Source organism: Pseudorca crassidens, chromosome 9 (genome assembly GCF_039906515.1).
Source record: "Pseudorca crassidens isolate mPseCra1 chromosome 9, mPseCra1.hap1, whole genome shotgun sequence".
NCBI lineage: Eukaryota > Metazoa > Chordata > Mammalia > Artiodactyla > Delphinidae > Pseudorca > Pseudorca crassidens.
The window spans coordinates 100,783,612-100,796,150 of record NC_090304.1 but is presented as its reverse complement, the minus strand read 5'-3'; the positions used below and the strand labels follow the sequence as shown (position 1 = coordinate 100,796,150).

The 12,539-nt window shown below is 41.1% G+C and overlaps 1 protein-coding gene across 7 annotated transcripts in view; it reads left to right on the top strand.

Moving 5' to 3' along the window:
- The window catches only part of MSANTD2 (Myb/SANT DNA binding domain containing 2), a 28,717-nt gene extending 19,529 nt beyond the window's left edge, over positions 1-9,188 (top strand). For 3 of the 7 annotated variants that reach the window (XM_067751421.1, XM_067751423.1, XM_067751422.1), the window contains 3 exons: positions 3,307-3,406; positions 5,005-5,065; positions 7,665-9,188. In XM_067751421.1, coding sequence (XP_067607522.1) covers positions 3,307-3,406; positions 5,005-5,065; positions 7,665-8,517 — 1,014 coding nt within the window. In that variant the 3' untranslated portion in view covers positions 8,518-9,188. Of the gene's footprint in view, positions 1-3,150; positions 3,407-5,004; positions 5,066-7,664 lie in introns of those variants that run through there. The other 4 variants (XM_067751420.1, XM_067751428.1, XM_067751425.1 and 1 more) reach the window with 4 other exon arrangements.
- The last annotated feature ends 3,351 nt before the right edge of the window (positions 9,189-12,539 follow it).

The window sequence follows — 12,539 nt, the reverse complement described above, 5'->3', positions numbered from 1 at the left end:
ACAGTAACACTGATTTACCATGGACATTCCTAACAATAAGGAAAGTGTTCTTCTTCACTGTGACTAGAATAGTCTTTAATAATTTCAAGCAAATTCTTTCCCTTCTGAGATCTTAATTTTTAAAAAAATGCTAGAGCTAAGTGACTATAAATTTCTAAGATGAGTGAGGTAAAGGAAGAAGGAAGAGAAACAAGGTTTTTGTGTTGAACAGGAAATGGTTCTCCAAGGAAGCTGAATTGAGGTTCTTGTTGGGTTTGGTACAGCTGTCCAAAATGGGAGGCAAGACTCCGTTTTTCCTAGATTCCAGAGCATTATCTTAATCTAAGATTTACAGTAGGTGTTAAGTTGGTTTATTTAGGACTGTTGACAGAGACACACAATCACTTAGTTATATGCTTTGGTTAATCATGTAGAGTGTGGAAAGTGTAACCTTTTCTGATTTATTATGGATGATAAGGATTGGAAGGTCTCCATATGTCCTTTTTATCCATTTCCAAAGTCCCTCTCGTTTATCTAAATACCAGTGTTTCTTATAGTAGCAGTCAAGCTGATGTTTAAGTTCCTGCTTTTTTTTCTTAGTTGATATGTGCTATTTAAACAGCCTCTCCTTGGATCTGTGGTCTTTACTGAATCCAGAAGATACGTCTTTTGCATATTTACGTCTTGAGAGAGTTAAAGTCAATTTGGAAATCTTTCAACACATCAGATGCCTATCATATGGATTTAGGAGTTACCAAACATTTTGCATTCAGACCCCTAATAGATATTTTACATATCAGCATATTGCACTATTAAAGTGTATTTCAAAAGTACACTACATAGTAAGAGGGGGCAAGATCTGTTAGGCTTTTTTGATGAAATATAAAATATATCATCTGACTATTCTTCCATATCTAGAATGCTTAGATATTTCTAGTTTCCTTATTCATAATTACACAAGCCAAGTGAAATTTTAAGCTCGATTCGGTGGTTTCAGAGAAAGTAAATCTTTTCTGTGGTTTCCCACCATATATAGTGTCAAAGATTGGTGGCTTTGCTTACGCCTAGGTCACGTCCTAAGTGTGGCCCCTTCCTTCAAAGGAATGTTAGTTTTATTCCCTGACTTCTGAAATAACCCTCCATGACAGATCCAGCTGGGCTCTTTTGTGTGCCGAATGCCTTTCTCTAGGCGGCCAGTAAGTAGTGAGCAGTGGCATGGTTTCCATCTCCATTTATGGCCTTGGAAGGGTGACAGGGACATGGCTGGGACTCTCCATTTACGGTCCTTGCAGGAGCTGAGAAGAGTGGCTGGGGTGTTCTTGGAGGGCAGAAAGTAGACATTGTGAGATAAAAATAAATAGGAGATGTTTGCAATTCAAATTCCAGTCCCTGGGGGGAGGGCAGAGGGCTCCGGGAAGGGGAGTGTGTAGGAAGTCAGACGAGACCCGCTGCAGGCATTTGTCCCTTCCATTGGAAGGGTTGCTCACCACACGTTCCCCAGGTTCATTTCTGATCTGTTCCAGAAAGTTGTGTGTTACGTACTTGTGACTCTCCTTTACAAAGAGAGAGGAGGAACACTAATTAAAGTGTGGCAGAAACCTAACTTCTTTAAGGCATCATTTGAGGCACCAGAAGAAATCTCCAGAAAGGGAGAATGAGGCAGGGGATAGGCTGGCTGGTTTTAGGACGGGGTGACTCTAGTCACTCCTCTGCTTTTGTCAGAGGGAGATCATCATCCGTGTCTTAGGTTTATTATTCCTTTTGCCCGTCTGGATTTCTGGCCTCGAGGGACAGATCTGCAAAGTATTTGACAGAGTGTCTTCCTGTAGCTTATCAACTGCGATTTAAAGGTACTGAACTTCCGAGGAGGCCCGATACAGATTATTCAGAGTTGTTTTTGTTTGGCGAGAATAGAGGACGTATTGGCTTATGGAGAGTCATCTCACATTCAGGAGAAGTTTATGGTCCGGCTCATGTGTGTAAAGTAAGCCTGAGGTGAACTTGTTTGTCACAGCTGAGTTAGAAAGTATTTGGAGCCACCAGAGAAAAAGGGTCTTGTCTGTCACGAAAATCCTCAGAGTAAAACCTAGTAGAGTGGAGAGGAGAGTAGAAGGAACAAAAGGAGACAGCGATGGGACAGAGGACGAATGTAACTAAACTAAATTTGGAACTAAGGCACAAGGACTGGGACTAAGTCCTTGATTTATCTTTTGAAATGTCGTGTAAGATAGCATAAGATGTACCATGAAACGAAGGAAATCCTCAGAAATATGCGTTAGAAGACCACGAAGCAAGTTGAAGCGTTGTGCAAGATAATAAAACTATCCAGGTTTCATCTGCGGATTTGCATAATGATATTTGCTGTGTGCCACAAAAAAGAAGTGAAATAACACCCTTCCACCTCACTTCCCCCGCAAAAGGAAATCATGGGCTTCGTTTGTTGGTGTGTTTGGCTGGCGGTTTGAGTTGGTAGAATAGACTAGTGTTATCACTGGCTAATTTTTAGATGTAGGTATCAGTGTATTTCTTGATGATTGATGTCTGAGACTGGGAATCTGTAGCATTATTGATTTGATCTCTTTTAAATTTTAGCAACTTCCCCAAAGACAGAGTGAGTTAGTAAAGATTATGGACTATGTAAGTAACAAGTTTTACCAGCTGATTTGTTTAGGCAATTGTTTTTACCCTGTGTTCCTTCTTATCAAGGGTAAGGAAGGTTATATTCTTTGCTTTGGGAAATTCTTCTTTCTGTCCTCCCTCCCCTCACTTTTTCCAAATTCTGGGCACAAATAGCAGCTCTTTCTTTTCTGTGGCAGGTGTGCATCCTATTGGCTGGCTGGTATTTCTTGTTTTCCTTTTTTTTTTTCTTTTTTAAAATGGGGGTGGGGGTGTACAAATACGTGTATGGGACACATGCAATAATGTTGTAATGTTTCTTGTTGTTTAATGGATAATTAATTGCAAAGTAATTGTTTGAATTATAACATGTTTGAGTAAATGCTAAATTAGTATTTTTTTCTAATATAATCATGAATTTAAAATCTAGCATTCCTGTAACAATGTGTCTGTGTTTGTCTGTCTGTGTCTGTCTAATAGTAATTAATATCTGTGGTCCGTACCTGGAAGAGGAAGTACAGCTTTAAAGGAATAACAAAAGACTTTGTGTCTTAGACCCTTCGCAGGTGTTACAGTCGGGTGAAAGAACATGGTGTTGGGAAAAGAAAGAGCAGTTACACATTTGAACAGTTGGAACAGGTGTTTGGTCAGGGAGGATGGGATGCTCAGCCCTGCCAGCCTGTACTTATTAACAGTAGTGGCTTGTACCAGGAGCTGGAGTCAGATGGCAGCACTATGGAGGAGTATTCACAGGAGGACTGGGGAAACCACAGTCAGGATCTCCACGGCTATCCAACAGATCAGGAATTGGGTAAGAGAGCCAGTATCTATGTTACTTCTGTGTGTGTGCACGCGCATGCGCGTGCACGTGCATATGCATATCTTTATATGTGCACAGGTACTTCATATCTGTAATATCTTCTTATACCATTCCCACTGACAGCACAACGCATATAGCCAGTCTATTTGGGGCAATTTGGGCATCCTTAAACTACCAGCCTAGAGTTTAGTGACTTGGGTTCCACAAAATTCCTAAAGACAGAAGAATTCCTAATTCTGAGCTGCACAAGGAAGCTCAGTGACAGGCTACGCAATTAAAAATATCCTGCACCTCTTAGTTCTAAGATGACTGCTAAGAGTGTTGACTCTTGGCTCGACTGGTATAGATATAACTGTCTTTTCCTTCCTTTATCCCCAATACTTTTATTTTTCCTGACTGTGATTTGCAAAAGGTCCCTTTCCAGGCTTCAGTCTGAACAATCAATGAAGGGAAGCCTTGGTTTGAAAGGAGCTGATATTTGAACATTATCAGGGATCATACTCCTTCAAACTCTGTAAAGGATCCCATCCCAACAGTAGCTGGAATGATTTATTCCCAGTCTTCACATTAAAAATGGAAAACAAAACTCCTGGCCATCAAATCTAAACTTGTGTGGACTAATTAAGAGGGTATATGTAGTTGTTTTTCTTTTTTCTTTTCCGTAAATGCTCCAATTTTAGTTTTCATAATTTGCAAGTACTAATCAAGTTTCTGCTGCAACCTTTGTACATTCCTAGCAAGTTGTGTAATGAGTGCTTACTTGTAAGTAAATGTTCTCGCTCTCCAGTGAAACTCAGGTAGCCCCCAAGGAAGGATAAGTAGCGTTGGTACTGTAAATGTGCCTCCCTAGCTTAAGACAAAAGCCAATGGGCACTATGTTACAGAACTCCTGATGACAGAGAAATGCCTAATTCGAAAGAAAAAGGATTAAATGTTGATATTTCTTGTGAATGCTGTATCTAAAGGAATCTCTCAAATATCAGAAGAGAGAGGGAGCGAAGAGGTTATAAAACTGTAAGACTAACACAATGTAAGAGAGAGAATTGATGACTAGAAGAATAAGAAGGGCAGATGCTAAGTGATCACTACCTCTTAATTTCAAAACGGTACTAAGATCTAAATTACTTTGGCATCCTCTAACTCTGGTTTTGCTGGAGAGAGTTAAGTCACCTAAACCTTTGGGGAAAAAAATGACATGCATAGTATATATTGATCCTGATATTAGGGGAATAATTGCTCTCTAAAACCTACATAGAAAGTCTAAATAGAACAGAATTATTTTCATTCTCGTTCCTTTAAAAATCATGTTTGCCATGAAATTAAGCTTTAAGCTCCTAGCTAGAAATCCACGGGTGACCTTGAAGAATTTTATACTTGTAGAGCTGGTTTCTGATCTTGCATATAAATGTATGCATCTCATTATGTAAGAGTTATATTTATAAATCTGGCATTGGACAGTGTTTGACACTAGAATTAAGTTCTCGCATTGGAAAGCATGGAACAAACAGTAGACATATAGCTGCTCAGCTACATAAATGTATGCCACCACTTAGGAAAATATAACTTTTTTCAAAACCTCTGTTTTTCAGATGAAATACCTGTCACAAAGAGAACATTAAAAATAAAACAAGAGTCTTCTGAAGAAGCACAGTAAGTAGATGTTCCACCTTTCTACAAAGTGTATTTACCTAAGTTTAATGACAAAAGTCTTGCTGTAATGAAGCATGCTATGAGAGTTACAGCCATGCCACTGAGAGAGCATGTCTAGTTGTTCTTCCTCATCTTTTTAGCCTAAGTTTTCCAGTGGTTAATCCAAAATGTTGAGAATGTTGTATACAACAAGAAGAAATAAATATATGAAAATAAGCGTGTTTATGGTATTTTCCTGTGTGTGCATGTGGTATTTGGATGTTTAAATATGATACAGAGATAAGTCACAGGGCCCAGAGTTTGTCTGGGGTTAAGTGAAGTGATAGGAGGGCCAGAGGGACACTTAAACTCCTTATAATATTCCATTTTGGGACTCAAAAAGCAAGTGCTTAGGAACTACAGGGGAGGCCCAATTGACGTAACTAGGGATGAACTCAAGCTTCACAGAATTGGTGTCACCAGTCTCAGACCCCCTGAACTTTTCCCACGGTTGGAACTTCAGAAATACAACAGACAGTTCTCAGGAACTGTTTCAATAACTGGATGTAGTTCTCATTGTGCTCCATAGCTGTGAATAGCTCATCTGAGGCTTGAGCCCAGGGAGCTTCAGGCCGAGATCAGATCAGTGGGGCAGGAAACTGACAGGCTCTGCAGAAATGTCCTGTGTGGCTGCCTCTACTCCAGGTTTCAGCTCACAGGGTGAGAGGGTTCTAAGACGCAATTCATTTCCCAATGCAACAGTTTCCTCAGAACTGTTCCTTATTGATGATTTAGGGCTGTGACAGTGCTGAATAAAATAACTTCATTTGGGCACGGGATCTTTTCACTCTGGGTTTAGGTGGGATTAGCCTGAACTAGCTGATATAGCCTGTAGTCAGATACACCATCCTTCACCCACGAAGAAGAGTCACCACTTATTTATCAAACACCTACTGTATGTCAGGCATAGGAGTACAGCAGTGAGCAAAACAGACAAAAAGCTCTGCTCTCCATCCCACCTCCTTAGCCGAGTCCTCCTTGAGATCAGTGAAATATTTTAAAAGAGGACAGGAAGAATGGTAGCTATGAAAGATAATTTTTCTTTAAAGCATTGACCCATGCAGAAACATGGTCCTATGTCTTAGCCTCACAAGCACCACAATCTAAATATTAGAAAAGTGATCGAGTGCCTTTGTGTACTCTGAGAAGAGAAGCAATCTCCAGAAATGCAGTGATTTCATCCTGATGGCCACTTAGATACCTGAGTAGCTTTCAAGACAAACTAAAGTGTGGAGGATAAGTCCAGGGCAGTCTTTGGTTCAAGAAGCAACTGATAACAAAACATTAGCTCTTTGCCATCTTGAAAAGAAAATCAAGGAAAGTAAGAGAGAATGACTATGTGGAAGGTTCCCCAGTTTGTTCCAAAAGCTCTTCCAGAAGGTATGAGCATTTAAGAATAAAGTTTCCAGGATCTGTCGCCTTCCAAGAAGCTGTTAGCAAACCACCATTACACCCTCTTTTCTTGCCTGTGTTTGATTGTATGTGAGTGTGGTAGTTGAGTATTTTTGTAGCTTAAACCTGTGATTGATGTCGAGTGTAATTGTTTGTTGCTAAGTTGATACTTAACAAACCTCAGTCTTCCAACATCAAAGATGTACCCTACCTGAGAAATATCCTCATATAAATGTACAAATCATCATGAAGTATCCGTTGGAATTACATGAATTAAGCAGCACGTGAAACAAGAATTTCCCTGTACTTTGTCTTCTTCTGTTAACTGTCCAAATCAAAATTGAAATAATTTCTATACTTTTGCTTCCCTTTATAAAATATATTTTAGAAAAATCTCAATTCATTATCTGGAATTTTTTTTCTCTTAAAACTGAAGCTTAATAATGGAACTTTTTCATCTGAATTCTCAGATCTTAATTCTGTGCTAAACTGACAGTTCTTTTAAATTTGAGAATAGTAATGTATTTCAGACAAATAGAAGAAAATGTCCTTTTTTCATGTTTTTGTATCAGATCAATAGTCATAATCAGTTGTATATTTTCCTATGGCCAGCATGTATGGGCCAAACTTATTGAACTTTCAGAATTTCCAAGTTAGAAATTAATGTGTTCATTCTTTTAAGTGATACCTACTGGTTACTTTTCTGAATACAGCATCCTTCACCTGCTTTTGGTAGTTAGGTCTGAAGGTCATCATATGCACTATACTAGCCACTTTAAAAAGTACATGATCCTTGGTTTCTGAAATCCTAGGGTCTTATGTATCAATAGTTACTAAGTGGAATACAGCCAGACTTCAGAAGTAATGGAAAGCAGTTTTTCACTAGTTCCTAGGAACTTCCTAAGGGTGAGCATGTCTCAGATTTTAATACTATGATTATCTAGACTTGCGCAGTCCAATATGGTAGCCACTAGTCACCTATGGCTATTTAAATGTAATTTAAAATTAATTAAAAACTTAATACCTCACTCACACTAGCCACATCTTAAGTGCAATGGCTAACATATTGGACAGCACAGACACAGGACATTGCCACCATTGCAGAAACTTCTACTGGACAGTGCTCATCTAGACACCTGAAGAATCTGACTTTCATTTCTCTTTCCAGGAAAAGAGACATCATGCAGAATATCATACAGATTTTGGAATCAGTACAGTTGAAATGGGAACTGTTTCAGAGCTGGACAGACTTTTCAAGGCTTCATCTCTCTAATAAACTGGCCATTTTTGGAATTGGTTATAACACCCGTTGGAAAGAGGATATCCGTTACCATTATGCTGAGATCAGCTCCCAGGTGCCCCTTGGCAAGCGACTCCGGGAGTACTTCAATTCTGAGAAGCCTGAGGGACGGATCATCATGACCCGAGTGCAGAAAATGAACTGGAAAAACGTTTACTACAAGTTTTTGGAGATCACTATTAGTGAAGCGCGGTGCCTGGAGCTGCACATGGAAGTTGACTGGATACCCATTGCCCACTCCAAACCAACCGGTGGGAACGTTGTTCAGTATTTATTGCCGGGAGGCATTCCCAAAAGCCCAGGCCTTTATGCCATTGGCTACGAAGAGTGTATTGAGAGGCCCCCCTCGCCCCATGTGGAGCGACATTCCGTGGACCCAGGAAAGGAGGGCCGGGTTGACTTGGAAACCCTTTCAGCACAAGCCTCACTACAGGTGGAAATAGAACCTACCCGAATTATCTATTGCTACCTCGGGATCGCTGAGGTCAGGACTCTGCAGCAATGCTTATTTTTACATTTCCAAGCAAATACCAAAACCTTCAGCAAAGATTGGGTCGGTATTAATGGGTTCTTGTCTCAGAACTGTATTGTGGATCCTGGAGTTTCCCCCAAATCCATCTATATCAAATTTGTAGAAGTAGAGAGGGATTTTCTTTCCGCTGGCTCTTTAGTTGAGTGCCTGGAAAAAGCCATTGGCTACCCCTTAAAATTTAACAACTGAATGTCATCCTTCATAAGGATTTGGGCTCTTACCTCTCTCTTCTCTACTCACATCCTGTTACCCAGACTGTCCCTCATCCGGATGCTGCCATCAGACTTCATGGAAACTCTTTCCACGATCGGGCCAGTACAACTAAGAAATCATAGTAGACTTTGGGCAGAAAAAACAGACCTCACCTGAAAATGCTCATTTTGAGCCAGCAAGCTATACAGCGGACTTGCATGGTGGGTCAGTTGTTTCTTTTTTAAAAACAAAAATCAATTTTTAAATGGATTTTAGAGCCCTGATGTAAACAAGTGTAGGTACATTCCATATTGGACAAAACTTATACTTTGAGTTTCATATGAAATTGAAAAATTGTATTTTTTTCACGATGTTTCATTTTTACACATCTCTATGTCTCTATATAAGTATTATTTACAACCTTGAATAAATAAGCAATAGATAATGGCAAGTTAAATCTTGAGTCACAGTAAATAAGACTGTTTTTCAGTATTACCCTTAGCTACTATTGTATATAATTTAGAGTTTCATTTTTTTCACCAATCAAGTGTTTTGCTATTCCCAATCAGTGTTGCCTGCAAAGACCTTTGTTTCTGTGATGTACCAACTTTATGGTTGTGCTGCCATTTAAACTTTTTTTTAAAAAATCATTAAAGTAATTCCTGGCCTCTTGGCGTACTAGTGGAGCTTTTTGTAGCAGAGTGTGGTCGCACTGGCAGTGGGACTGTGCTCTGACTTTACTGCTAGGGATGAACACAACAGAGTAGGGCAGCTTCACTTCCTTTCACTCTCTGTACCCCACTGACCAATGTCATTATCTCTTGTCAGAGTAACAAAGGTCATTGGACATTTCATTTTGTGCTACTTTTTAAAAAGCTACAAAAGGATATTCCTTTCGGCCCTACGTACATGAATTTGTAAGAGACTCTCATTCCTCATCTTTACACTCAGTAATCAGGGGCAGCTCTCTCAGGAGCACAGGTGGAGAATTGATGTCATCATACTTCCTGTAAAAAAGGAGGGAAGATCTAATAGAAACATCCAAACAAAAATTTTAAGTGATCCCCATAGGATAGGAAACTGTAAGGTATCAGTCCATTAGGAGGGTAACTATCACATTTAGATCTTTCAGTGATTTCTGTGGGTCAACTAGCACTCCAGTTGGAGGTTAGTACTCTTGGCTAAGAACTACCTTACTAGTGGAGTAGTCAAGGGTCACTTTGGTCTCATGACAGGGACTTGTTAGATTGGTTATTTATCTTTAATGATTCCCCCAGCATCTCTCAGGTACTCTACTTTAAATGGACTGCAAATCCAGGTAAGAGCTATAATTCTCCCCGTTTTTCTGTACTATTGAAAATAAAATTGCATATTGATTTAAAAAATGTTCTTTCCTGCAACCTGAGTTGTCTTAAATCAGTGGTTTTTCTCATTCTGACACCTCTTGGTTGGTTGATGCTTATTTATTTTTCTAGTGACTAGAGAGCTTATAACCAATGGGATGACTTTTATTAATGTCATTTGAGTCTAGGTTTATGGAGTTGGCTGTTTCCTGATGTGAGCTGCTAAAAGTGGGTGCTAGTTCATGGAGAGTATAAATAAATATCCTGGAATATTTGAGTGCAGCACCTCTTCTCCCTGGGCACAGGCTCTAGGTATGGGCTTTAGGAAATTCTCATGAGTTTGCTCTTCTTTGGAACTTGGAATTATAGTCCTAAAGACCGAGGCTTCATTGACCATTTTGTAGCAATAATCTCATAATATTAGTGCCAAGTGCTGCAGGAAAAAGCATTATCACCAGGAGTAGTACATGGCATCCCCCAAACTTTGCCACTGATCAGCCCTAAAACTAACATTATGCTTCATTCATTTCTTCCCCCATCCCGCTTTTCACTGCTGTTAGTTACTTAGCAGGGGCAGAACATTGGGAACATTTAGTGAGGATGTCTGAGATCTACCTAACGTTACTGAGAATAGGGCATTGCTGGACCACTGTGAGCAGCACAGAGTGTATGGCAAAGCCTGATCCAATATGTGTTTTCACCATGTGGCTTGGGATGGGTGGGGGGTAGGGGCAAGAGGACAAAGCTGGGCACTGGAAAATGGTGACTTGGAAAGAAAGTACCTTCCTGATACTGAATATCCATTCTCTTTGGCCAGGACAATCTAGAAAAGAGGACAGCAGGGTGTCAGATAACTATATGAGCATTTCTAAAAACAAAAAGACTATTTAGACCTTAATGAAGCCTTATAACTGATTCCAGGAGGATGGAGACACTACATTCAAATGTAAGAATCAGCATTAAAAAATACTGTAGAGATAAAAGATGAGGTATGACTGGGAGAAACACTAGTGAGCTGCAAGTCTCTTAACATATGAAACTATGAACTTAGCTCTTGCACACAACCTGTTTATTCAGGTCACTCACAGATCATCCGCACTAACCTTCCCATTTTACACAAGGGTAGAGAGCAATGTTCACCCTAAACTGCATCTCAGCAAAAACTTCCAGAAAGTAATAGAACTGCTCTGCTAAATTCTACCACTTGACTGCCTCAGGGTCAGCAGAAAAGAAGTGGCTGGAGTAGGAGATAGTATAGAAAATTCTTTGATTGGGTGAGAGCAGTGGAAGAGTCCTGAAGGGACTGGCACTGCCTACAAATCTTTATTTGTATCTTTACTTCTGATGTTGTAAATTATCTGGGGTGCAAATTCTGGAACGTTAGCTACTGAGAGTGAATGTTGAGGCCCTCCCTGCCTTACGTAGCACTTGATAGGGATGAGCACAGCCTCTGTAATCAGATGCTTTGGTGCTCCTGGGATACAACCAAGAGCACTGTACTGCTGTTTTTGGAAGGAATTACTTATTTGGGGTAACCTAGGCCTGACCTGGAAATAGGGATGTTTACAAGAGGTGCTTTGCAGTGAAGACCAAAGTAAAAAAAAAAAAAAAAAAAGTGTGTGATAGACTAGACAAACCAAACCAACAGCACCCTCCCCCCCATATACACACACACACACACACACACACACACACAATCTACTTGACAATTCCAAGTTTGTAGGTCCCTGCGTAAGGATATGAGACTAGCAGTTACCTATTCCTGTTGCCTTTGCTGTCACTGAGCCGCCAAATACTAGATTCCAAGGGTTGCATGAGCAGTCTAGTGTTTGCATAGCCATTTCTCAAAGCCACTGCATGGCAGGTATTTAAAGAGCAGCCAGGCAGGTCACACTAGGAAGAAGCAGCTGAGAGGGTCTACGGGGCGCTGTGTAGAAAAAGACCTTGGGCAGCGCAGGCTCAAAGACCACATTCAGTGTTAAAACAGAGCAGGGCCGTGTGGAGTAAATGGAATCCAGGAGGCCTGGCTGCTTTTCTACCCAGTCAACTGTCACCTAGAGCAGGCAGCGCCAGGGATTCGTTGTTATGCTTTCTGTCCTTGGTGACCTTTGCTCTGTGGTTGAGCCGTGCCGGGATGTTTGAAGCATCTTTATTTTGGCTGTCCGACCGAGAAGCCAGAACGGGTGCGTGCCCTTCTGTAAGAGAGCTGCGGCCGCCAGAGGGCGCAGAGGTGCCTGTGACCGGCTGGCGCGGGGAGGGACGGTTAAATTAAATTTCACCCCGAACATGATCTAGTCCCGGGAATTAAAGGATCAGAGCGGGCCTGAGGAGGGATGGGAGGCAGCGAAGACATGGGGATAAATAAATGGAGGGACTTGGTCCAGTCTACCTTCCCGCAGCTGCCCCCTCCTCCCCAGTTTGCATAAGGCAAAAGCCTTTATGAGTTAAGCGGGGAACCGGGATCTTGTTTCCTCAGTTTCCTGCTCAGCTCCTGGGGTTTCCTTGCGCCAGTCACTTCCCTGCTCGGGTTTGCGGCGCAAGCTCCGGGTGACCCTCGGGTCTTGGTTTTAGGGAGTCTCCGAGAACCTGCTGAGAGGCCCCGTCTTCTCCGGTCACAGGTGAACACGGTCCTCGGGTCCACCGCCGGCGCATCCTCCACCGCAGCCTCGGGGCCAC